Below are 27,257 nucleotides of genomic sequence, written 5' to 3' on the forward strand. Positions count from 1 at the left end.
TTGTTTTTCACTTATCATGTCCCTCTGATTTTAGGGTTTTGTTATGTTTAGGGTTGGGGTTTGAAGTGTGTTTAGATTTTATTTACAAAAATGTTGTCCATGGGTCAACACAATACGTTGCTCTGAGGACATCTATCTCTTGGCAAAATCAGTTTGAGCCCGGTGCATCATTCAACGACTTTAAACAAAGCCGAAATATCACAGCATCCAAAGCGTTCAGCTGAAAAATGCTAGCAAGCACCCACAGTCAGCGTCCTCCTGGCATTTTCAGTGCGTTTAAAGGGATAGTTCGGCCAAAAATGTTATTAAACCCATGATTTACTCACCCCCGAACTGTCCGAGTTGCATATGTCCATCGTTTTTCAGACAAACACATTTTCTGATATTTTAGAAGATGTTTTAGATCTTTCAGTTGATTAAATGTAATGTTACGGGGTCCACCCATAGTCCACGACCTTCAAGTCCAAAAAAAGTGTGTCCATCCTTCCAAAAATAAATCCAAACTGCTCCAGGATGATAAACAAAGGTCTTCTGAGGGTAATCCGCGTGATGTTGTTGTAGAAATATCCATATTTAAAGGAACAGTATGTAAGAAATTTATATCAGTTAATCATAAAATGGCCCTGATGTGTCACTAGACATTAAGAAATCATTTTTATTTCAAATGCTCATATCACTCACAACAGTGGTCTGGCCAGGATATTGTCATTTAAAAAGTGGAGTTGCAGCCCTCAACTGATGTTTATGTTGTCATTTTGTGTATTGGCCACCAGTTGTGTGATTGCAGTACCAGTTTTAGCCACAAGTTTTGTGATTGCAATACCAGTTTTGGCCACAATCCTACATACTGTTCCTTTAAAACTTTATTAACGAAAAAATAAATACCTCTCGGGAGCTCCGCCATCTTAGACTCCTCTGTACTCAGGAGAGAGTATTCGCGTAGTGGATTTAATTTGTGAAGGATGGACGCACTTTTTTTGAACTTGAAGGTCGTGGACTATGGGTGGACCCCGTAACATTACATTTAATCAACTGAAAGATCTAAAACATTTTCTAAAATATCTGAAAATGTGTTTGTCTGAAAAACGATGGACAAATGCAACTCGGACAGCTTGGGGGTGAGTAAATCATGGTTTTAATATCATTTTTGGCCGAACTATCCCTTTAAGCGATTTGGTGTACACACCCCCTATCAGAAGAAACAAATATTTGGCTATTTTCTTTCAATAATTTTATTACAAAATACACATAAATAACAATAGCGTAAATAGGAGCAGCTGTCTTTACTTTCAGTATTGTAGAAAGGGCATTAATGTCCACCGTAATATTATGGACTATAAGTCGCTCCGAAGTTGTATCAGTCAAAAATGCGTTTTGAATAGGAATAAACATATATAAGTCGGAGGGGACTATACGAAAATGCATTCACAAAATTCAATCCAAGAACAAACATTTAATCTGGAAAGGCAAAAGTTACTTAACTAAACAATTGCACACAGAACAGCAGGCTGAATAGGTGCACGTAGATGTTAACGTAACATTAACATTTATTCACTGAATACAATAGCATACAGGGGAGTCTGAATAGGCTAAATTAACACGATAAGCCAAAAAAGGTCCCGAAGTCATTCCGCATCACTAAATCCTTTGAATTACATAAATACAAGAGCAACAAAGAGCGGACTCTCGCGGTTGTAGACGGTAATTGTTTCTCTTGGTTCATATAAAATAATTTTGACGTATAGGTCGCACCTGACTAGAAGTCGCAGGACCAGCCAAACTATGAAAAAAGTGTGACTTATAGTCTGGAAAATATGGTACATATAGACAAATACAGACAATGCAAATTCAATGTTACTTGTAATGACCTTTTGTTTCAACTTTCAGAACATATCTGGCTTAATGCCCCATAGCTCTGCGTGTGTGTTTTGGGACTACAGTTATAAAGACTGGCGCACTGAAGGTTGCTACAAAATACTCGCTCCCTCTGGAGGTGTGGAGTGTAAATGCAACCACACCACCAACTTTGCAGTACTAATGGTTAGTTGAATCTATTCATTTATTTGTAAAACTTTCCTGCAAACCATTATAACGGTGTTTATTAATGCAATGCCTTTGTGAGACTTGGAATCTATTTCACTCATAAATTCTTACTGTACCTCCAAACCTAACATCACTGGCGTAAAAGCCGATCGTACTAAAACGTACGAATGAAACATATGAATGCGAGTTAACACCTTTTTGTTACAAATTGCTATAAGATTGTATTGAAAAAAAAAAACAAGCAAATCAGATGAAAGAAAAAAAAAAGCAAAAGCGATTGATGATTTGAGCAATTAATGTTCTTTGCAGAGCTATGAAACAGATTACCAATATTCTGAGGCGCTAAACTGGATTAGCATTCTTGGATGCAGTCTGTCTCTTGTGGGATTGATCCTCACTGTATTTTATCAAATTATAACCAGGTATGTAAAGAAAGACACTAGTTCAAATATCTCATCACGGTTAACTTCATGGCCAGTGGCTAGTCAAATTACAAGAGAGCTCATTCTTAATTTTTTTTTGCCAATCCACCATGATAATGCACTTATCCCATGCCTGAAAATATTACTTTTTAATGGAATAATAAAATGTTGTTCTTTTGTTTTCTTATTTTAAATAACCACGGCACACCCACTCTATAGGAAAACAAGAGGAACCAACTCCACTGTGCTCTTAGTAAACATTTGCGTGTGCATGACCGTCTTCTACCTGCTCTTCATTTTTGGAATCAACAACCCCGTCCAGAGCACAAGCAACTCAAAGTCATTGAAGAATATTGTTCCTGCTTCAGACTGGTATCAGGAGGTGGACCAGGGTCCCTGTACGCCAATCACGGCCCTGATCCAATACTTTCTGCTCGCCACGTTTATCTGGAACATCATGTATGCAGCGCACGTGCTCCTCCTAATTAGAAATGCCCTAAACGGTCCACCCCGAGGTTTCCGTGCCTTTGCCATGACAGTCGGATGGGGTAGGTACATTTAAAGCTGAAGTGCATTATTTTGGCTTCACTAAATATATATTTAAAAACATACCTAATGTGTAACTATATACTCTTAAAGTATTTATCATATGTTTGAATTTCACCTCTTAGGTCTGCCTGCGATAATTGTTGTCATCTCACTAAGCACCACCTACAGCTATGTAGACCCTTTGGGCTATCGACAAAAGCAATTGTAAGTGAATCATTCAGCCTTATTTTTTTCACAATTTAAATGTATACATTTATAATTTTTTTCTAAAGTGACTTGCATATATAGTGCCTTTAATGTATACATTTTATCAGTCAGAATATATTGCATTTACTTGTATTATACAATTTAGGAGATAAAATACATTCTGAGCCTTTGAACATCTCCATAGCACTTTTTTATACACTACTGTATATTTTTTGTCTTTTGCAGTTGTTGGCTGTCTTCTCTGGATAAGGATGGGAAATTTGATCCGAAGAGGCCCATGTTGTGGGGGTTCTTGCTCCCTCTGGCCGGCATGCTTGGTTTTAACACAGCCGTTTTGGTCTACTTCTGTGTCACCATCTGCTGTGGAAATCCAAACCTGAAGAGGTACGTCAGATCAAAATATAAATATGGTTTAAAACAAGTCAAACTGTATCTGTAACATTTGTGACATGTTCACTACCATATGAACTAATGTTTACGTTGGTTGCAAAAATCAATGCAATTTATCTTTTACAGTGAAATAAATACAAATATAATTCATCATAAATTACTTACACTATGCGTTCAAGCTATAGATTTTATCTGTGCATCCATTCCTTGGGAATTGAACCTTCATGTAGCTAACACCATGCTTAAATACAGTAAACTTCATGACATTTTAAAGGAATTTTTTTTCACCAATTAATGTGTTAGCAGATCTGTAAAGTTGTTTATTGGGCTATTGGTCTAATTGGGTTATGCATTATTGCCGGAAATCCTGCTTCTGGATGTTTCTTTCTGGTATCCTAGCGTAAATAATAAGAAACCGGCTTTACGTGGTCATGGCAGAGTTTAATATTGAATATAACTTTGCATAGATAGTTTAATAAGTATAACATGGCAAGTGACTACTTTAAAAAAAATCACGAAAATCTGACTTTTTCCATGTTTAAGTGCTATTATTGGGTCCCCTGTGTTTCTATCAACCTAGGAAATGTGAAAAAGATCAACCCAGTAACTTACCGTGTGTCTCAATTCGTTCCCTAGCTCCCGAGGTCGTGAATCAGTATATCGTGTACACAGGTTCGGGCACTGGTAAGGACCCTAGCTCACTTCACATTGGGACAATGTTCACTTATTTTTCTGTCACGTGGCTGCTTAAGCGCGTTGTGATTATTCACAGCTGTTACTCATCAACAACCGGCAAAACCAACATCTCTCTGACTTAATTTTAAAAAACAGTACATTGTGGAAAATGCTGTCATTATTCTCTTACATATCTGTGCATAAAATTGGAGGCATATAATTACATTTTAAATGTAATAAATATATTTACAATTTTAAATAAATATTATTATTTTAAATATTGAGTAGATTGTGGTCCCTTACTGTGTAGCAATGTGTGTTTATATTTACAACTAAAACAAACGTTTGTCTTTATAAAAGTTCTGTTACATTTCATAAAGTTTATTGAGTTGGATCACGTGATGTTCGGGTGGCGAGCGTCAGAAAAGGTCACGTGATTTCCGGTTAGGGAACATAGGGAACATCGATGCTCACTGGTTTTTGCGTAGCATTGTGGGAATTTTTAGGGAACGAACGTTTCAGTGCACTGAACGGATTTTGCGATTGAGACAGCCCTTAAAATGGCCGACTCCCTGATCAGTGCCCTGACTACTGAACAAGGGAGCTGATTGAGACACACGGTTAGTTTTGGTAAACCATTCTCTGAAAGCATTTGAAATTATAGGTCATTGAAATTTAGCTCCCCTTGTGATGTCAGAAGGGGATAATACCACCCCACCATTTAGTGCAGTGATTAGCTCATTTGCATTTTAAAGGGATAGTTCGGCCAAAAATGATATTAAACCCATGATTTACTCACCCCCAAGCTGTCCGAGTTGCATATGTCCATCGTTTTTCAGACAAACACATTTTCGGATATTTTAGAAAATGTTTTAGATCTTTCAGTTGATTAAATGTAATGTTACGGGGTCCACCCATAGTCCACGACCTTCAAGTCCAAAAAAAGTGCGTCCATCCTTCACAAATTAAATCCAAACGGCTCCAGGATGATAAACAACGGTCTTCTGAGGGTAATCCCTCCTTTAGAAATATCCATATTTAAAACTTTATTAACGTAAATAACTACCTTCCGGTAGCGCCGCCATCTTAGTCGCGTCCGCATTCAGGAGAGAGTATTAGCGTAGTGTACGCACTTTTCTTAGTGACGTTTGACAAATTCGGAGGGCGGGGGCACAGAGCAGCAGCAGAGTAGCCTCCGTAGGCTGCGTAAGCTCTCATCCTGAATGCAGACGCGACTAAGATGGCGGCACTACCGGAAGGTATTTATTTTCGTTAATAAAGTTTTAAATATGGATATTTCTACAACAACACCGCACGGATAGACCTTTGTTTATCATCCTGGAGCCGTTTGAATTTAATTTGTGAAGGATGGACGCACTTTTTTTGGACTCGAAGGTCGTGGACTATGGGTGGACCCCGTAACATTACATTTAATCAACTGAAAGATCTAAAACATTTTCTAAAATATCCGAAAATGTGTTTGTCTGAATAACGATGGACATATGCAACTCGGACAGCTTGGGGGTGAGTATGGGTTTAATATCATTTTTAGCCAAACTATCCCTTTAAAGGACACATTGGCAATTTTAACATGCTATAATAAATTATCTATATGATATTTTGAGCAAAAACTTCACATACGTGCTCGTTTATGTGAATAGTAGATCAGCATTAAAGTACAGTATGTTGCAATGATTTGTAAACATTATTTTAAACATTCTTTAGCTCACGAACGACTCCTATAAAGAAGAAGATCCTCAGTAGCTTCTCTCTGGCTGTGGTACTCGGTTTGTCTTGGGTCATTGGCTACTTTGTGCTCATCACACATGATAAAACACTTTACATCATTCTAAGTGCAGTCTTCTGTATTTGCAACACAACACAGGTGTGTTAGTGCACTTTTCCTTATGTTCATTAATTTTCATTTACATTAATGCCATAACTGAAATGTATGTGCAGGTATTATGATATTTTATAATATGATATTTTAATGCATTAGGCCTATTACAGTATTTCGGTAACCCTACAATAAGGTTGCATGTGTTCACATTAATGTATTACAGTTACACCAATGAACAATACTTCTAAGTGATTTATTCATCTTCATGTACATTTCAACAGTAATACATTTATAAAAAAAAACGTTAAAACTGCTAACATTAGTTAATAGACAACATACAAACATGAACAATTGTATTGGTTTTAAATAACATTAAAGATTAATGCATTTTGAAAAAAACATATTGTTCATTCTTATGTTCATGTTAGCTAATGCATTTACTAATGTAAACAAATACAAGCTTATTGTAAAATGTTACCAGAATTTCTTATGTTTGCAGTGGCTGTTGACTGACTGAACGTTTTTGTCTTTCAAAAGGGCGTTCAGATTTTCATTTTTTTCACACTGAAACCTTTTCTGAAGAAGAGAGTTCATTATAAAATGGATTCTTTATCAAGGACGGAGGCTTAAAAAGTTTTGGACTTATAAGCCAGTGACAACATACATCCATAAAACACTTGGTATTTCCCTTTATCGATAGTAAAGAATTTGTCTGCATCGTAACTCAAAGAACTTTACTTTCATTTCTTTGGACGAATTAAGTGAAGTTACTTTTTTAATCGAATATGGGATTTAGTTTTTACTTTACATACAACACAATGTCTTCTATGTGTTCAGACATAATAGAAATCTTTCAAGCAAAGTTGGATCTGCTATACGAGAGAAAATGTCTTTCTTTTTATAAAAAAACACATTGTCCAAATAATATGCATGTTCCTTCCTATGCTATTAGGTGAAGCGAAACTGAAATGACATTGTCAAAATTATAACAAATAGCATAATCTTTTGTAGTATCTATACTGATCACCAGCTGGTTTGGTTATATAATGGTTTATTTATCTAGTTATTTTAGTTTAGTCCATTTATTATATCCATTTTTACATTATGTGTGTACATCTATTATGAATATGGTGCAAACTAAAGTGAAAACTAAACTAAGACTTTATGCACACTGCTATGACTGGCTAACAGTTTTGCATATTAAAATGCTGCTGTGATGTACTTTATGTGTGTATATTTTTGGGGCATCAAGTACAAAATATGATTGTATAGTTTTGTCATGTCATTGTCTCTAAACCATTTATCCCTCTATTTTAGTTTTATTATAGTAAAAGTGTAGTAACCATGTTTTTGGTGTACTGATTACCATTTGTTTGTAATAAAGTACCGTTACTGTAGCAAAACCATGGTTAATTTGTTGTTACCATGATTTAAAGACAATAACTGCATTATTTATAATAAAACCATGGTTAATTTTTATAAGGACAGTATGAACAGTGTGATATTTCTACCCATTGTCATGAATTGCGTATAAATAACACACCTTTTAAAAGTCATGCAATGTTCATGCCAAATTCCAATTGTGCGTGCATATGATATGCCAGTCCTTCACAAATACACAGCATCTTTTCACATCATTTTATGTATTGGTTTCTCTTTTTTTTTCTTTTTTTAAACCGTTGTTGCTTGGCTTTGAGGTTAGAGATTGGTTTTGGTTTAGGATGTCTGAAATGTAAAAGAAAGTTGTTCTAATCCAAACCCCAAGGGACAATAGTAAAAAAAAGAAAACATTGAGAAACCAATACATAAAATGACACAAAAACATGTGTGGTATAAGTAAACTTATGAACTGTGTGATAACTTTTTTAAGTGACGTATTTTCAAAGGTATGCTATTTATACGCAGTTCATGAGCATGGGTTGGATATTTGCATATCTAAGGCTGACGTGACTGAAATGATTGTATATTCTCTACTGTTATAAAGATGAAAACAGGGTCTTTCCTGAGTCAAAATTGGGTCTTTGGTATAGTGGCTGATGAATATATAGTCACACAGTAAAAAGTACCCCCCCCCCCCATTGTGAACAGAGAGCCCAAAGTGTTAAGAACTATTTTATGTGTAAAATTTCACAATTAAAGCCAAACTATGGTTAGGAAAAACTGGTCTTTCTAAAGAGTTTTACAACCTCCTTCAAATTAAACTGTATAATGGACATGCATTTATCAAATACAGATACCTATCACTCTTGCTGTAATCATTTCTGAGTTCAGTGTCAGACAGATCAGTAGATTTTTAAATTCAGTAGTTCATTCAAATTAATTGATTCAATCGAGTCATTAGTTAGGGAATCAGACATTAGCGGATGAGAAAATTCAGACCCCCCTCTGTCCTTTTGCTTGCTAAAATATCTTTATTTCAATTGTAAGATGTATTGTTCCAAATATGAACAAGAAGAATCTCACTTGTTTTTTGATGTGTGATTATCTTTTGCTAAAGACAGGGAAGGGATACACAAATCTGGATAATCCTTCTGTTTTGGATGAGAAAACTCTTGATAAATCTTTTTAGAGCCAACTGTTAAAAACTTGTCTACTTATTATGTTACATATATAATATAATCTCTTGCCGATTATGAAAGCAAATTATTTATAATCAAAATTTAGAAGTGTTATAGGACGCCAATTCTCAATTATAGTTGAACCTAGAATTCCCTATGGAGAAACCTATGGAGATTGTAATTGGACAAAGTGATGTCACAGACCAAACTAATCAATAATGACGTTCGTTGAACGCTGTTATTATTATTGAAAATAATTTAACTATTCAATTCGTTGATTTAGCCCTACACTATTCTGTGAACCAAACCAACATGTGCATTTTTTTTTTTTTTGTAATTTCTTGTAATTCAAGACACCCACTTTAAAGTTGAAATAAGATTGTAATTATTTTAAATTGATTGATTTACATTTCAGTAGCATTTGTTGTGCTACTGTTCTGTAACATGAAAAAACCTCTGCCTGTCATAAATGTTTCCTTGTCCGTGTCTACTCTGACGTTTGTAAACCAGGCATCACTTAATCAAAAAACACACACCAGACAAAACAGCCTCAGTTGTTCAATAGTCATCAGGTTTCATGTAAGTAATAGGTTCATCCAATGTTTGAATAATGCACTGGTGTCTGATCCTCATCTTTGTCTTAGGTAAGTTTGGTTTTTAATATATTTCAACTATTATCTAAATGAAAAATAATAATAATAATAAGTAATATGAAAGCAATAATTTGCATGAAAATATTAATATATAATGTTTTCGATTATAGATTAATTAGGCCTATTTTAGGGTTTAAGTAATATTATTAATTTGATGAGTTTGATTTGTTTTTTACTCTTGTGTATTTTAGTGCACAGTATACAGTAAAGCTATTTTTACTTTTTTACTTTCCATATGTATTTGTGTTATCTCTTTACACAATATGCATGACTGACATGTTCTTCTTTGCATATTACTATATCCATACTATAGCCATTGTTTAAAAGTTCCTATGAAATTATGTAATGTATTAATTTGACTACCCAAAGTTCACAACAGAATGCTGTAAACAAAAATAATACAAAAATTAAGGTAACTGTTCTATTTTTGTTCGAAATGTCTTTACAGTTGTTACCAAAATAACTGGTTAATGCTCTTTTTTTAGTCATTTACTAATTTCTATGTCATTCCAAAGTTGCATGACCTTCATAATGCATGATCAAAAATGCATGCAATGACAGTCCGATACAGTTACTACATTCTTAAAATTAAAGGTGCTGGGTTCATCACAGCGATGCAAAAGAGGAACTGTGGTAATGTAACCATTAGGGAAAGGAGAAATGGTAAGAAGGCGCAAGCAGGCAGCAGGATAGCTTCTTCAAGTGAGTTTTATTGTATAACTTTTGCAGTCCAGTTAAACCTGTGGCAATTCTCAAAAGAAAATTAACATTTAAAAAGAAAAAGATAATGGAAAAGAAAAAGTAATTCAATAACCTGAATATGCTATTGGTACATGTATAGGGAATGTTAAGGTACGTCACGCAGTGTTGCATTATGGGACATGGGCGCCATGTTTAGAGGCACCGCCGACTGCTATGCCATTTAATTGTGGGTAAACTTGAAGAAGAACGGAAGAAACTGAGAAGTTGAAAGAAAAAGAGAAGGGACCCTATCGGGAGAAACTAAATGCTAAAAAAAAAACTAAAAAGATAATGAAAAAGAAAAAGTAATTCAATAACCTAAATTTGCTATTGGTCTATTGACTATAGGACAAAGCCAATGTTGCTACTTTCCAGCAAACTGCTATTAGGCTAACTCACTAGCCCCCAACCTCTATTTTCAAAGGCTGTAAGCCACTGACTTATATAGAAAGGTTTCCCAAGTCTAATTACCAGAACGCACCAACTGCATAACCCATTTTTACCCAACAGTAAATTATTAAATAAATGTATGCAGAAGGGGGAAAAACTCACATTATACTATAACATAATGTTAAAAAAGCATATGATTAACACTTTTACAACAAACTGAAGTTAAATAGTTAAGGAAAATGGCCACGAAACATTAACAAATAATAATCCCGTCTAGAACTTTAAATGTACAACCATATGAGCACACAACCTCTTAGTAGGACGCACAGGATACCCGGAAGTGGACAGCTACAGCGCATACAAATAAATGTTTCGAAAATTTTGACGATTATAACAAATATTTTTTATTTAATGCAACTGCTCAAACCCACTGCTTGTGACTCTTTAAAATAAAATAACATTAGCTAAATATTTAGCATTTTGTTTGTTTTAATAACTTGGCCAAAAACAGAAGTACCATCTTATGAACATGTGATTCATTGCACAGAATACAATGGAGAATTTATTTTATAGAATCATTAAGATACGTAGGTATTAATACATTGTCAGTAAATGCCATATTTCTTTTAGCCAACCGTCATAAAACTCCAAAAGAAGAATGTCATCTTACTATGAGCTTGAAGGGATTTATAGCTCTTAAACTCCTGCAAAGTGTATGCACTCAATCCAAAAACAAAGTAATTGACCAGAAATGTGAGCGGAGGTAGTGCGTCTGGATCCGTAATCCAGTCATGGGCTGCTAAATCATATGGATCTATGTTGTTAATTTGTCCAAATAAAGTTTTTTGGCAGTAGCACTTAGTTTCTCCCGATAGGGTCCCTTCTCTTTTTCTTTCAACTTCTCAATTTCTTCCGTTCTTCTTCAAGTCGACCTAATTTTAGCTTAACACACCCACAATAAATGGCATAGCGGTCGGCGGTGCCTCTAAACATGGCGCCCATGTCCCATAATGCAACACTGCGTGACTTACCTTAACATTCCCTATACATGTACCAATAGCATATTCAGGTTATTGAATTACCTTTTCTTTTCCATTATCTTTTTATTTTCAAATGTTAATTTTCTTTTGAGAATTGCCACAGGTTTAACTGGACTGCAAAAGTTATACAATAAAACTCACTTGAAGAAGCTATCCTGCTGCCTGCTTGCGCCTTCTTACCATTCCCCATTTCCCTTATGGTTACATTACCACAGTTCCTCTTTGGCATCGCTGTGATGAATGAAAATGCATGATGATCAAAACTCTGTAAATCTTAATGTAAGCATATACAATATCAATGACCCCTTGGGCAAATCATAAACACAAAACTTAACAAGGGTGACGGTGTCACATAACGTCTCAACTTTCTGATTTCTGACCAGCAGTAGTATGCTATATAAACAAATTTAGGTAAATACATCTTTAGTAGCAAAAACGTTACTCTGATGGTAACTTTAGATAAGGTTGGCAGTCTTGAGGGTGGTTCATGGCCAGCATAAGCTTCAAACTGAACTGCTATGCTGATAATCAGAAGTCTGTCTAAACAAGACTAATAATGATTTTGTGTCTTTAAACAGCTGTTTTTGGACAGAGTTGGTCTCAAAACAATACCACCATTTACAGCACCGTAGAACCACTCAACATCTCAACCCTGGATTGCGAAAATGGAAACCGTGTAGCTAGGTTTTGCCCCTGTACAGATGATTGGAGTGGAACTTACTGCAACATTTGTAAACCTATTAAAAATATTTTTATCTTTATCCTTTATGAGACAGCTTACTTTTTCTAAGTTAATAAGACCTATCTTGATGGTCTACAGAATATAAATAAAGCGAATCTTGTGTGATAGCTTTGGGACTTTGTAAATATACTTAAAGGGGCAGTTTGCCCAAAATGACATGAGTAGGGTGGGGTATCGTTTGAATTTGAACGATTCTGGTTCCGATTCCTTGTTTCGATTTCGGTTCCAGGTTCTGATTCTTTTAAGAGGCAGGGTCAAAAAAGTTTAGGATATTTTAAATGAGCTAGCTAACCAATGGTCTTTCTGAAGGAAATAGTCTGACCTTCTCCATCAATTTGAATATTAACTTTTTACTTTTTGTAACCTTTTTGGGCTGTTTTCACCTACAATATAAATATCAAATCTATAAAGTGCACCCACTGATGGGCTAACCTGGTGCAGAATAGAAACAATAAGAAACAAACCCAGTCCAGATTAGTAGCAGGTACAGTATAAAATCAGAAACAGGACGGTCGGCACTGCGCGTCATTATGTTCATCGTACATAAACAATCTTGCTGCAAATGTTGCATTTTGCCGAGATTTTGTGTCTGTTTTGAAAAGCGAAGTTGCACTTTGAACCGCCGACGCACGCTATCCATGTTCGACTCGCTAGGTTATGTCAACGCTTCTGGTAGATGCTTCTTCGTTGGTGTTCAGCTGTTTGTTTTTCTAGTCGGCGGACTGGGAATCGAAACTAGGAATCGAAATTTAAACTTTTGAACGATTCCGGGAAAATCGCAAAGCTAGTCCCGGTTCCAATTGATTCTCGACATACGATACCCAAGCATAGACATGAGGCATATTAAAGAGCACCTATTGTCCGATTCACATTTTAATAATTTTAATAAATTTCCTTTGGTGTGTATTAGTACATGTTAACCATGCAAAAGGTACAAACCCCAAAGTAAACGATGACGCAAGTTATCGTCTCCAACATAAATCTTTTTATTGCAACAAACACACGGATTGTAGGCAACAGTTTACTTCCTGGGATTGGTGATGTAGTCAAGACCGACATTATCATAATTCCTGTTAGCAATCGAATCTTTCAAACATGGTAAGGAGCGTCACATTTCCTGCTGACATCAGAGGTATTCAGGCCAATCACAACGTATAGATTAGCTGGCCAATCAGGGACACAGAGCTTTTCAGGAAGAGAAAGAAATCTGGAGCTCCAAAAATGTACAGTATGTGGAAAATAATATGTTTTTTTAACCCTAAGCCATGTGAACACATTGTATTGTACCAAATACACAAAATAACATTGTTTTTAGCAATGAAATAGGTGCTCTTTAAGTTATTCCAAAATATAGACGTTTTTTGACGGTTTTTGTTCCAGAGATCAGTTTAGCAATTTATGCAATTGCTTAAAATTTCAGGTAAAACTTATTTAAAAAGTGGATACAAAAAGGATGCACTATATTTTTATTAAATAACTCCAACATATTATTTTTGGTTATGTGGTTATGTTTAATGCAAATTTTGAAGGTAATCAACAGTCACAAATGCTTTTACAGCTAATTTCTGCAAGGAGCAAGAACCCACAAATACATTGGGATTTACCTTTCCAAGAACTGTCCTAGGCCGGTTTGCCTCATCTGAAGAGCTATGTGAAACGGAAACACCAAATGGTACTCTGTCCTCTTAAACAGCTGCTTTCATTATGTACACTCATAGCTATGAATAATTGTTCCTGAAATATCTCTTCATTCCAAGTTTATATTTTCAGATGGGTTTCCCAAGGCATCAGCCCTCTGTAACATAAATACTGGCTTGTTTGATACTCCATACATTCTGGATTGTACTTTAACCTTGGACGACATTGATGCATTGGTAAGATGCAAATGTTTTCATACTAAACTTCACACTTCTTTCACACAAACAGATAAAATATATTTGAACTAATTGTTTCTTTCAATCAAGATTTCTGAAGTTTCTGTGGAAAAAAAGAAGTCGTTAGCGTCCAGTGTTCAGATCCTTACATCCATACCAGAACGTCTGACACCCAAAAACATCACAAAAGCAGTGAAAATAGCCAACATGCTGCTCTCCTCGGAAACCCCCCAGAAACGCTCAACAGTACTTTTTAAGCCTTAAATATATCAAGATATTAAGTCATGATAAAAACTCTTGCCTAGTAACTGAATAAGAAATTATTAATTTGTTATTATATTATCACATGGATGCGGTTTCATATTATTTACCTGCTCACTTGTGTGGTGGGAGAGAAACAAATGATATGTTTTCTGTTGACCATTTCCATATAGTTTCAGTTGTGATGAACTTTTGTTTATTTTTATTTGTGTTATGCTTTCATTGCAGAGGACAGATGCCGTAATAAAGCTTCGAAACAGCGAGGGTGAAACGGGGGGAAACAGCACAGATTTGCAGGTATATCAAATAAAAGTTTGTTTAACAGTGGAAATTGAGTCTCACATGATTTCAACTTTATTCACACACAAAACAATAATGGTCAACATTTTTGACTTTATAAAATGATTTGTTCAAGTTTTGGTGATCCGTCCCTATTAAACAATAAAGAAAGTAAGACATATTTTTCTTATACATAGTTTAGTAGCCTACTATTCTTTTTGGGAGAATTTATGATTATAAGTAATTTCATTATTTCCTGGATTTTCTTTCATTATACTGGGGTGCGTTTCCCAAAAGCATCGTTAGCCAACTACTGTCGTAAGTTTCGCCATAACTTACAAAGTTCAACAATTTGGTGTTTCCCGAAACCAAAGTTCAAACGAACATTCGCAAGCTGCATTGCAAACTTGTGTGGTTTGAATGACAGCTCTTGTCCTGTCGTTAGAAGCATCATTCCTTGTTATTATCATATGTAGACTTACATTTTTGTGCTTTTGAACAAAATAAGCAAAAAACATGTAGTACAGTCTATATCCATCATTCTAAATATATTAAAATTTTATTTTACGTCTTTAAGTTTGTAAACAGAATTAAAGCGCTGCATTTGAAAACTGCGCATGTGCACAGTCATACGAGCTTTAAGACCCTGGGGAAACCCTGGGAGGAGTTACGTATGAGGGAACTTGGGCATGAATTAAATATATCTTGAAAATAAACAACAGATAACTAAATCACGATAACAAAATCAGTCTTCTGATGCAATATATGTTACGATTTGCACAGATTAATTAGTACTTCACCTCCCACCTGACATCATCAACTATGTTGTTAAACCAACATGGTTCAAACGACGAATGTTTGACAAAGTTACTATGCTTTCGGGAAACAGTCGTGACAAGGTAGTTCGTTTCTCCAACTATGCATCGTACTATGTCGGTTCAACAGCGAATTACGTCGTTGTTCGGGAAATGCAAATAGTCCCTAAACGTATATAAAAGCAGGCAATGGGATTCAAATTGAAAACATTTCCCTCATTTTAGTGTCCCCGCACTTCTCAAACCAAAGTTACACTCTTATATAAAAAGTTATACTGTATAAGTTATATTTTTTATTTGTTTTGATGGTTGCTATGTGCGTCATTATAGTAAGACACTTACTTGTGATATCTTACTTGTATATATCTCTGATGCTCTGTGGAAATTATTAGCATTTTGGTGTTTTGTCTAACTTGGCAAGGTTCAGATCAAATGGCGTACTGTACTTCATTTGACTAACCCAGTTAAACAACACAACACTCAACAACCTTTCCAGTTTTTCATTCTGCAAAAATTTACTCAGCCCTTACGCATTCAATTCACTTAAAGATAAAAGTGCTTAAAGGCCTAATTTCCAACATAACCTTTCAGTCAATGTTTTTTTTAAAGTATGGTACGAGTAAGTATGGTAGCACAAAATAAAATGTGCTGATTTTTTAAGCGGATAAAAAAATGAGAACTGTATTGTATGGGGGGAAGAGCGTTTAGTTTGCAGCACCTCGACCTCACGGGCAGTAACATCATCACTCCTAAGGTATAAATGGGGCTAGGCTAAATGCTAACACATTCACAACATGCTGCACAAAGATTAAGTGCATGCATTGAATAAAGATGGGCAATGTATTAATCATCTAAGTTGAGGTAAGAACATAGTAAAATATTGAAAAACGGTGGTGTTTTCCTTTAAGTCTAAACTCTGTGATGCTTTAACCTCAATCTCTTTGTTTGTTGTGTAGGATATTGCTGTGTCTACAGTAGCCACGGTCAGTCAGCTCCTGAGTGCCGGTCCTGAGAAATTCTTGAATGTCGACCTTGATGATTTTTCAAAGTATACGAAAATATTGCACTGCTAGGGTTGGGAATCGTGATCAGGCTCTTACTCCTAATGTGTGAAAAAATACTTCTTGGGCCCTATTTTAACGATCTGAAACGCAAGTGCGAAGCGCAACGCGCAAGTGAGCGGATCTTGGGCGCTGTTGCTATTTTCCTGGCGGGAGAAATAACTCTTGAGCCAGGCGCAAATCAATAAGGGGTTGGTCTGAAGTAGGTTCATTATTCATAGGTGTGGTTTGGGCGTAACCTCAAATAAACCAATCAGAACGCTATCCAACATTCCCTTTAAACGCAAGGGCGCAAGTTCCATGGCGGGTTGCTATTATTATGACGGATTTACCAGGCGTACGCCAGGAGCGGTTTACAGCCAATGAGACCTACGTTCTTGTTAAAGCAGTCAAAGACCGGGAAGTTGTTTTGTATGGGGATAGGAGAAACCCGCCCAAATCAGCGTAGGTTAAACAGGCATGAGAGGAAATAGCCACAGTCTCATCAGCTGGCATCCCCATCGTTGCGTGTGCGCGTTGTGCACTCTATACATTATGGTCAAGCATGCGCCCTTAAAATAGCATAATGAACAACGCGCAACACGCCACTGACTTGGCGCAATTGTTTTTTGAAACTGCAAAATAGCATCAGGTATGGTTTGCGCCGGAACACGCCTCTTTTTTTGCGCTGAACCGCCCAGGGAGCGCAAGTTCATTCCCTAGTTTGCCGACGTGCGTCTGTGGAGGGAAAAACCCGCTGTGCACCGGTGCAAAATACGAATGATACATGCAGTCAATTGCGCTGGGTGCAAGACAGGGCCTATTATGTTTTGTGAAAATTTGTATAATAACTGGTTTATGTGACAACGTGTACGACCAGTTGTAAGGTATGCTACTTAAAAAACTGGTAGGTAAAATTGCTATTTATATGTCAATATAGCAACACAATACAATAAGTCTTATGTAGTTAGGATGAATTATTTCCACAGGAGTACTTAATAGTTAGCAGAATCTTAGAACTGCAATTGTTTAATTTTTTTACAATTCCCATCTCTATCACTGCTCCTGACATACTATATACAACCATCGCACATACATACTGTATACGCATGTCTGATTTTGGATTGTGTTTTTACAGATTAACACAGACTCTGCAGAATTTCTCACTGCACGAGGAATCAAATAAATACCTGGTACAGCCGAATTTGGCAGTGCAGTCCTTTAAAGGGGAACCTGGGACTCAACAAGTGCAGTTAACCTTATTTAAAGGTAGTACTGGACCAGCTTGACCAATGAGAATAGACTGGGCCACAGCATTCTAAACCCGCTATGATAACTTCAGTTTTACTTTAAATGATTCTGTTGTTTGCACAGGTGCATCCTTATAAACATTTACATGTCGTCTCTACAGAGGTCAAATTAAATTATCTACTTATTTTCATATCAACAGGCAATGCCTTTGTACCTGGCAGAATAAAACTGGATTCAAATACGATGCCTTTTCTAAAAAAGAAAGTTGACCTACAGATGAATATCAGATTCAGTAAAGGTAAAACACAATTTTCCATATACAATATTATGCTGAAAGTTTTAATGAAAGTAATCTGATATAAAAATGATAAAGAAATTAATGTTATATAATAAAGTGGTTAAGAATTCCATATAATAATGTTTTCCCTTGCACAGTTAAAGAAGGAAATGTTTAAAGACAGGTTAACGTCATAGGGGCAAATGTCAATAACTGCAGTGAAGAATCTCTTTTCTCTTTCTCTCTTTAGGAATAATAAACAAAAGTGTTGGGTTTGTTCTCTATAATAGCGACCATTTCTTTCCATCACAAAACTTTACACCTTCTCTGAATACCAAGAGAAGAGTTTTCTCTGCTAACCTGTTCGAAAATGGATCTGATGCCATGGAAGTTCAGTTTTCAGTCACACCATCGGTGAGAAATGTCTGTAGCCATATTATTCTGTGTCTTATTTTGTGTATATACATTTACATTATTTTTCTGTAGTTTGCACAATGTATATACAGTATGTGTCAGGGTGTGGTGGAGGATGAAGGCAAGATGAAGACTGAGGTGAAATGATACTAACTATGAACTAAAACAGGAACATAATGTAGACATAAACAATACAAAAAATAATGACCAACTAGGTGAGGATGAACAAACAGAGAAATATATAAGGTGAGTGATAAGGATTGCTGGCAGGTGTGGTGATTACAAATGAAGCCAAGGAGAGTGAGGGATCATGGGAAATTAAGTCCAGATAGTGATAAAGGGGAAAAACATGAAGGCACAGAGAATGGGGCTGTGACAGTATGCACTCTCATAAGTTGTCATTGGGCGGTACCCTTTCAAAAAATTACACCTACAGGGTGCATATTAATACCTCAAAGGCACTTATTTGTACCTTATGAGTTATGAATTAACACATTGTTGACATTTCAGGATGATCCCACAATGTCCCTCGAAGACTTTGCATGCGTGTTTTGGAGTTACAGCGAAAACGACTGGAGTACAGAAGGTTGCACGAAAACAAAGAGCTTTTCAGGTCACGCGCAGTGCAGCTGTACACCTGATCAACATGAGGAAAATTTCAACTTAAATAAAAACTTTGCAGTCCTGATGGTAAGATATATTTATTATCAAAAATGTAATATATAATCCTGTGATAAAATGTTTAAAAATGTTGTCCCTTTGCAGTCTTTCAATATAAACTATCAGTATTCAGAAACATTAAACTGGATCAGCATTGCCGGCTGTTCTCTTTCTATATTGGGTCTTGCTGTCACAGCAGTTTACCAGATTGCAACCAGGTAAAAACAATTAAGATTTAAACAGCTACTGGCAGTCAGGCCGATGTCATACTTATTTGTCTCCTGATGCATTTTTTTCCGGTTGACCTGTAGTTTTAATATATTCATAAACTCTTTACTACAGGAAGTCAAGGGGATGCAGCCCAACTCTGCTTTTGGTGAACATCTGCTTGAGCATGATGATTTTCTACCTTCTCTTCATCTTTGGCATTAACAACCCTGTCGTACATCCAAAAGTGGCTAAAGTTTCAACAGAAAATCTCGTTCTTGTGTCAGATTACCATCAATACTCTGATGAGGGTCCTTGTACGGCATTTACAGCCATGATTCATTACTTCTTGTTGGCCACATTCACTTGGAATACTCTGTATGGAATTAATGTGTTCCTCCTCTTCAAAACAACCACTGGAACACCTCCATGGTTTCCCAAGGTGTCCCCAGCAGTCGGCTGGGGTAGGAAACTCAGAAAGTCTTATTGTTTAATCTATACTGTTAGGTTGTTTTCTTTATAAAAAGGTCCTATTATGTACCATAAGGTACAGATTTGTATTTGGTATGTACAACCCCAAATTAGAAAAAGTTGGGACACTGTAGAAATTGTGAGTAAAAAAGGAATGGAATAATTTACAAATCTCATAAACTTATATTTTATTCACAATTGAAAATAGATAACATATCAAATGTAGAAAGTGAGACATTTTGAAATGGCATGCCAAATATTGGCTCATTTTGGATTTCATGAGAGCTACACATTCCAAAAAAAGTTGGGACAGGTAGCAAGAAGAGGCCAGAAAATTTAAATGTACATATAAGGAACAGTGGAGGAGGACCAATGTTTAGGAATAGGAATGTTGTCCCATTCTTGTCTAAAACAGGCTTCTAGTTGCTCAACTGTTTTAGGTCTTCTTTGTCGCATCTTCCTCTTTATGATGTGCCGAATGTTTTCTGTGGGTGACAGATCTGGACTTCAGGCTGGCCATTTCAGTACTCAGATCCTTCTTCTACGCAGTCTTTACATTGTTATTGATGCAGTATGTGGTCTGGCATTGTCATGTTGGAAAATGCAAGGTCTTCCCTGAAAGAGACGACGTCTGAATGGGATCATATGTATCTAGAACTTGGATAAACCTTTCAGCATTGATGGTGCCTTTCCAGATGTGTAAGCTGCCCATGCCACACGCAATCATGCAACCCCAAACCATCAGAGATGCAGGTTTCTGAAATGAGCGCTAATAACAACTTGGGATGTCCTTGTTCTCTTTAGTCCGGATGAAATGGCGTCCCAGTTTTCCAAAAAGAACTTCAAATTTTGATTCGTCTGAACACAGAACAGTTTTTCAAATTGCCAAAGTCCATTATAAATGAGCCTTGGCCCAGAGAAAACGCCTGCGCTTCTGGGTCATGTTTAGATATGGCTTCTTGTTTGACCTATAGAGATTTAGCCGACAACATCGAATGGCACGGTGGATTGTGTTTACCAACAATGCTTTCTAGAAGTATTCCAGAGCCCATGTTATGATTTCCATTACAGTAGCATTCCCTGTATGTGATGCAGTGCCGTCTAAGTGCCCGAAGATCACGGGCATCAAGTATGGTTTTCCGGCCTTGACCCTTACAACAGAGATTGTTCCAGATTCTCTGAATCTGTGGATGAAATTATGCACTGTAGCTGATGATAACTTCAAACTCTTTGCAATTTTTCTCTGAGAAACTCAGAAAACTATTTTTCGCCCCAGCATTGGGGGAATTGGTGATTCTCTGCCCATCTTGGCTTCTGACATACACTGGCGCACTGGCAGGATTTTTTATATCCAATCATGTTGCCAATTGACCTAATAAGTTGCAAATTAGTACTTAAGCTGTTCCTTATATGTACATTTAAATTTTCTGGCCTCTTCTTGCTACCTGTCCCAACTTTTTTTGGAATGTGTAGCTCCGTGAAATCCAAAATGAGCCAATATTTGGCATGACATTTCAAAATATCTCACTTTCAACATTTAATATGTTATTTATATTCTATTGTAAATAAAACATAAGTTTATGAGATTTGTAAATTATTCCATTCCTTTTTTACTCACAATTTCTACAGTGTCCCAACTTTTTCTGATTTGGGGTTGTACCTTTGAGACACTATTATGAACTCATGGGTACAAATGGGTACTTTTTGAAAGGGCACTACAGCCCCAGTGACAGCTGGGACACATATTTTGACTATTTGTTTTCTGACAGAGTAAACTTCCATAGTTAGCTAGTGTATCTGTAGTGTTGTGAGGACACAAATTACTGCCTAAAAAGTTTTATTATTGTATATAATGTAATGACATTACTGAGTACCTATAATACTTTTCCTGTCTTAGGGTTTCCCGCCATCATTGTTGGTATCTCAATGGGTGCCACTTACAGAGTCAACAAACCTTTAGATTATCGACAAGAAGAGTTGTAAGTACAGTACCAAATTTTGGGGATTTTATTAATTAAAACCTTTTTGGTAGCACTTTAATTACAGTACGTGTACTTACCTTGTATATATTTGGTAAATATGTTGTACCTACACACAAATGTGTGGTACTTACTTTTGAGTATCTACATGGTAATTAAATGGTATAATTAAGTACTAAATATTTATATTGTAGCCTATATGCATTTGAAAGTACAGTAGTGTTTCTTGTTAGTTACAGTATACATCTACACTGTAAGTATGTATTTGATATTACCCAGTACTTATATAGAATTAAATAATAACTACCAAGAATGTACCACTGGTAAGTACAGTAATGATAGCATTTCATTACCATGTACTGTAGATACTCAAAAGTAAGTACCACACATTTATCTGCAAGTATTTATCATATATGTACAAGGTAAGTAAACGTACTGTAAAATAAAGTGCTACCTTTTTTTGGTTCCATGTTGACACTAGTAAGACCACAGTATTTGAACAATAAATGCTTACAGTACTGATTTTATGAGTTCACTTGTCATACAGTTGCTGGTTGGCTTTCCTGGACCCCAAACAGAATTTCGATATGAGGAAGCCAATGTTCTGGGGATTTCTGCTTCCTTTGGTTATCATGCTGATCTTCAACATGGCAATATTGCTGCATTTCTCTCAGAACACCTGCAAGACCGTCCCTGATTTAAACCGGTACCTTTTATTTTAGACACATACTCTCAGAAGTAATACATTAATGGTTGATATTGTACAATTTTGTTTGTCCTGATAACACTTTTATTGTCCAGTTTGCATCAAACTCCTCTAAAGAAGAAGATTCTGAGTAGTTTTTCTATGGCTGTGATGCTTGGTCTATCGTGGGTCACTGGTTACATTTTGCTTTTCACCCATGAACCAACTCTTCACCTCATCCTGAGCATAGTTTTTTGCTTCTGCAACACAACACAGGTTTGATAATGAAGTTTTTACAAACCATTTTCCTTTTGTATCTCCACAGAACCATTTATCAACACTAAACTGAAAATACTGTATGTTGCTTTCAACTTTAAATAATTAAAGCGGGCAATGTTACAATTATTCCTATTTAAACTAAAAACAATCAATGATCACAAAATCAATACACTGTAAAAAAATTCTTTGTTGCATTTAAAATTTTGAAGTTTAATCAACTTGACAATTATTTCAACTTTCTTGAAGTAACGCCACACCACCAGAGGGAGCCCTCTCCCGAGTATTGACTGTGCACTGCTTCCTCTGCTTTATTTGTTACTTCCTGTTTGTAGTTATAGCTGTGTAACGATTAACCGTGCAAATGCGAGTTTTCTCAATGAATGAATTTTAAAGAATTACAGTGAAACAGGAATATTTACAGTGTAGATGCATATGCACTCCTATCTTTAATACACTTTTAATTTTAGCAATTTACATTTGCACTTTTCATGATCACAAAGCCTTGAATTGTAAAATAAACTTTAATGGCTTGTAATTTAAATCTGCAATGCTTCAATATTAATTTCAATTCTTTCTATTTTCGAAGGGCATACAAATATTTCTTTTATTCACTCTGAGATCCGCAATTAACTCAAATTCAGCCATTCAAAATGCTATGGATGCACCCAACGTTGGCCTTTGCGGGAAATTATTCTTTCTATGGAAATTTAAGGCACGACAAAACAGAAATACCTACACAATCACTGATCCTGACTCCACCAGGATGTCTCAGGTCATTATGGTATTAACTAGATATGTAATGTATAATACTAATGTATCAAGTATGCTTTTTACTTAACACACATTGTACATTTTGAACATGCTGATTTATTTTCTGCTTGTACAAATCAAGCACAATAAAATTGTTAAGACTGCAAATATTTTTAATATTAAACAGATTTTACAGATGTAGTGTTAATATCATATTGTGCTTTGTGACCATGGCAAACAAATAAAAATGTTTGATTTTTTTATTATAGAGTTCGAGTAGATCATTGGATGCTGTGGCTGATCACCTCAGTATACAACAAGGTGTGATAAGGGGGATACCAACTTGAACTGACAACAGTGATTAAACTATATCTAAATATTTAATTTCTCCTTTTCTTTCATTTAAAAATGCCATATTTTACATTTACTTTTATGCAATACACATAATTTCTTCAAAAAAAAAAAATATATATAAATAATTATAAACATCATTTTATAAATAACAATAAAATGACATATAAAATAATTAAGACAATGTTTTGTCGTATTTTGTATCATTGTGTCCCATTTATGAAAATCGTTACAGTTTTCAAAAAGGCTGTCTGATCTAAGATAAGTGCTTCATGTATGCGTTCATATGGTGAGATATGTTACCTCAAGGGTAAGTTTTACAAACTGGTTATAAAAGTTAAAGGCATTGTGTCCAACTGTTCATAATTCACTGAACTGAGATCTTGCCCAGTTTACTGTGTTAATGACTGCCATGATGGAAATATTTTTAATTACTGACTGTAAGAATGAATGTACTGGTAAGTATGTGCTGAATGGCAAGACAATGGCTTTTGAATCCAGTCAGGGATTCTTCAAATCCACCAGGAGGAGCCATTTACAAGTAAATACACATTTGATACAACTAGAAGACAGGCCTTTACTGATCAGCCAAAGCAACTTAACCCACCAGCCACTCTGCAAGCCATCCAGGGCGTGATTAACCAAACCACACCCGGGCACAGTACAGCGAGCGGTTTGGTTTGGATAGTGTGAGTGCATCCTGCAAGTCCTGCAAGTTGCGAGGTGGGTGCTTCATATATTGGATTTATTGGTTTAGTACCTTATCTCACAGATGCTCAATGCGATTGAGATCTGGGATATTTTGCAAAGGAACCATCTGAAACTCTTTGTCATGTTCCTCAAACTATTCATAAAAAACAATTGAAGGGTGCATTATCCTACTCAAGAAAGCCACATTCACCAGGGAACACTATTGCTATCAATTGGTGTACATGGGCTGCAATAATATTTAGGTAGGTATACATGTCAAATCAGAGCCGGCGCCAGACCATAACTAACAGGGGGGCACTCGGCTTCCAACGGGGGGCACGCAATAGCAACAATAACTTGCAAAAACAAGACATTAAAACAACAAATACATCAAGCACACACTCATACAACTGGTACAGACTGTCAGCTCATTTCCCGTATAAAGTGCAAAAGACCACAAACTATGCGCAAAACGATTGAACTTCGACCGCAGCGTGAGCGCAAGCTGAGCTCCGCTGCGCTCGCGCTTTAACTCGACGTAACAACAAACCGACCTCGCGCGGCGCAAGCCATTGAAATGAATGGGTTTCATAGCGCAGCGCACACCGCGTCCTAGCTTTAAAAAAGCCGCTTTACCATAATCACGTCGTAATGCTGTTAACGGTCTATAGCCACACTTCACATTTAAGCTTACGTAATTTAAAACAACGCTAACTTACCTTTGAAATAGCTGAAGACGGCGTGTACGAACATTAAACTTCCTTAAAACAGTGTCCTGTAGATTTATAAATTCCACCTCACCTCTAATCTCTGAGTTTGAGCCAGTCTGTGTTTGCATGAAGTCAGATGGAGCAGGCGGTGCTGGTTCGTTCTAAATGTTCTAATATCCATATTTTACACAATCCATAAAATGCCGCGAAAAAACACGTTGCTAGTATCAAGTCACATTAATATGCTGAAGACGTAAAGACGCATGAGACGCCGCAATACAACCAATCAGAGAAACTGGTCTATTTTAATTAAAGAAAACATATATCAACTATATTTTTCTCATTTGATTACATTACAAGTCATGAAACATTCAATGTTTAATTTATTTTAATTATTCTTGATATATATTAAATTAATAAAAAACTTTGTAGGGGGGCACAACAACCTGTTCGGGGGGGCACTGCCCGCGAATGCCCCCCCATGACGCCGGCCCTGTGTCAAATAACATCTCATTCAAGTGAGCAAGTAAATTGTAAAGGCTAGACCATTTTAACTCTAATCAGTGTTTCCTTTCAGTCGGTCACTACGACATCACATTGCGACCGCTGTATTGGGAACACGTTTCGCTTCCATTCCTTTCAGGGAACGAGGGTTACATACGTAACCGATACGTCATTTACTGATATTGGACAACTAGTGGAATTTTGTATTGCAACCTGTTCGTCTTGTTAGTGACTGCATCAAAATTGAATTTAAGAGTAATTGGAAACTAAGGATAAACTCCCTTATTATCCCAGATCTACAGCCTTAAATTTACAAATGCAAATCTTCTTAGAGAAAATCCATGAGGTTATTCAGTTGTTGTTATTCTTTGAACGCTGTTTTTATTATTAATAATTATTGACTATTCAATTAGTTGTTGTAGCCCTACAGTACTCTGTGATGGAAACCTACATGTAATTTTTTGGAGGGAATTTCTTGTAATTCATAACAAGACACCCACTTTAAAGTTGAAATAAGATTGTAACTATTTTAAATTAATTGATTGATTTATTTACATTTCAGTAGCATTTGTTGTGATTCTGTTTTGTATATCAAACCAACATTCAAATGTTATAAATGAAACAGAAACAAAACATAGCTTATCTTTTTCTTAGTGCCTCATTGTAGCTAATAACCTCTGCCTATCATAAATACATATTTCCTTGTCCGTGTCCGTGTCTGATGTTTGTCAACCAGACAATCAGTCTCAGTTGTTCAATAGTCGTCAGGTTTCATGTTAGTAATACGTTTATCCAACGTTTGAATGATGCATTGTTGTCTGATCCTCATCTTTATCTTAGGTAAGCTTGGTTTTTAATATATTTCAACTATGTGTGTGTGTGTGTATGTATATATGTGTGTATATGTGTGTATATGTGTGTATATGTATATATATATATATATATATATATGTATGTATGTGTGTATGTATGTATGTATGTATATGTGTATATGTGTATATATATATATATATATATATATATATATATATATATATATATATATATATATATATATATATATATTATATATATATATATATTATATATATATATATTTATATACAGTAATATTATTACTTTGATGAGTTTGATTGGTTTTTACTGAAGTGTGCACAGTACTGTAATTCTATCTTTTCCTTTATTTTCTCTTTTGCAAACTTTGACTGCTTTGCATAATAATCTTTCCATAGTGTAAACATTGATTTAAAGTTCCCATGAAATTATATAATGTATACTATCCAATAATTTGACTATCCACAGTTCACAACATAATACTGTAAAAAGGACTCTAACCCTGATCAAACTCCCCTGCGTGCAATTTTCTGGTATTTCTGAAGATGTTGATTAGCTTGCTCAGGTGTGTTTGCAAGTATATTTGCAGGTATATTTGCAATTTTAGTTTCTAGTGTCATAAATAATATGATGTTATCTCTTGGCTATATGAAAGCAAAATATTTATAATCATAAT

At 35.7% G+C, this 27,257-nt stretch overlaps 2 protein-coding genes and 1 long non-coding RNA gene across 3 annotated transcripts; all 3 read left to right on the top strand.

The window, feature by feature from the left end:
• The first annotated feature begins 1,891 nt into the window (after positions 1–1,891).
• LOC135741264 (adhesion G-protein coupled receptor G7-like) lies at positions 1,892–6,822 on the top strand. Its single transcript, XM_065259911.1, has 7 exons — positions 1,892–2,040; positions 2,353–2,465; positions 2,685–3,013; positions 3,137–3,218; positions 3,447–3,605; positions 6,012–6,171; positions 6,664–6,822. Exons 1-7 carry the CDS (start codon positions 1,903–1,905, stop codon positions 6,754–6,756), a joined length of 1,074 nt encoding a protein of 357 aa, XP_065115983.1. The 5' UTR covers positions 1,892–1,902; the 3' UTR covers positions 6,757–6,822.
• A 9,345-nt stretch (positions 6,823–16,167) lies between these two features.
• On the top strand, positions 16,168–22,500 carry LOC135741137 (adhesion G-protein coupled receptor G7-like). The gene is made up of 9 exons (XM_065259782.1): positions 16,168–16,233; positions 16,436–16,527; positions 17,658–17,788; positions 18,298–18,461; positions 18,972–19,151; positions 19,227–19,339; positions 19,464–19,792; positions 21,697–21,778; positions 22,326–22,500. Exons 1-9 carry the CDS (start codon positions 16,168–16,170, stop codon positions 22,498–22,500), a joined length of 1,332 nt encoding a protein of 443 aa, XP_065115854.1.
• Positions 22,501–22,621: 121 nt separating this feature from the next.
• Positions 22,622–23,828, top strand: LOC135741195 (uncharacterized). Its single transcript, XR_010529364.1, has 3 exons — positions 22,622–22,739; positions 23,329–23,514; positions 23,762–23,828. It is a non-coding gene; the product is annotated as an uncharacterized lncRNA (long non-coding RNA).
• Positions 23,829–27,257: the final 3,429 nt, after the last annotated feature.

The sequence above is a fragment of the Paramisgurnus dabryanus genome, chromosome 24 (genome assembly GCF_030506205.2).
Source record: "Paramisgurnus dabryanus chromosome 24, PD_genome_1.1, whole genome shotgun sequence".
Taxonomy (NCBI): domain Eukaryota; kingdom Metazoa; phylum Chordata; class Actinopteri; order Cypriniformes; family Cobitidae; genus Paramisgurnus; species Paramisgurnus dabryanus.

What these genes read in the sequence shown, in the direction of transcription:
- LOC135741264 (XM_065259911.1), top strand. Translation starts at nt 1,903, where the DNA reads ATGCCCCATAGCTCTGCGTGTGTGTTTTGGGACTACAGTTATAAAGAC. An exon ending in CCAACTTTGCAGTACTAATG is followed by an intron (nt 2,041 to 2,352) that starts GTTAGTTGAATC and finishes TGTTCTTTGCAG; the next exon opens with AGCTATGAAACAGATTACCA. An exon ending in GGAAATCCAAACCTGAAGAG is followed by an intron (nt 3,606 to 6,011) that starts GTACGTCAGATC and finishes AACATTCTTTAG; the next exon opens with CTCACGAACGACTCCTATAA.
- LOC135741137 (XM_065259782.1), top strand. Translation starts at nt 16,168, where the DNA reads ATGGGGGGAAGAGCGTTTAGTTTGCAGCACCTCGACCTCACGGGCAGT. An exon ending in GACCTTGATGATTTTTCAAA is followed by an intron (nt 16,528 to 17,657) that starts GTATACGAAAAT and finishes GTGTTTTTACAG; the next exon opens with ATTAACACAGACTCTGCAGA. An exon ending in GTTTACCAGATTGCAACCAG is followed by an intron (nt 19,340 to 19,463) that starts GTAAAAACAATT and finishes TCTTTACTACAG; the next exon opens with GAAGTCAAGGGGATGCAGCC.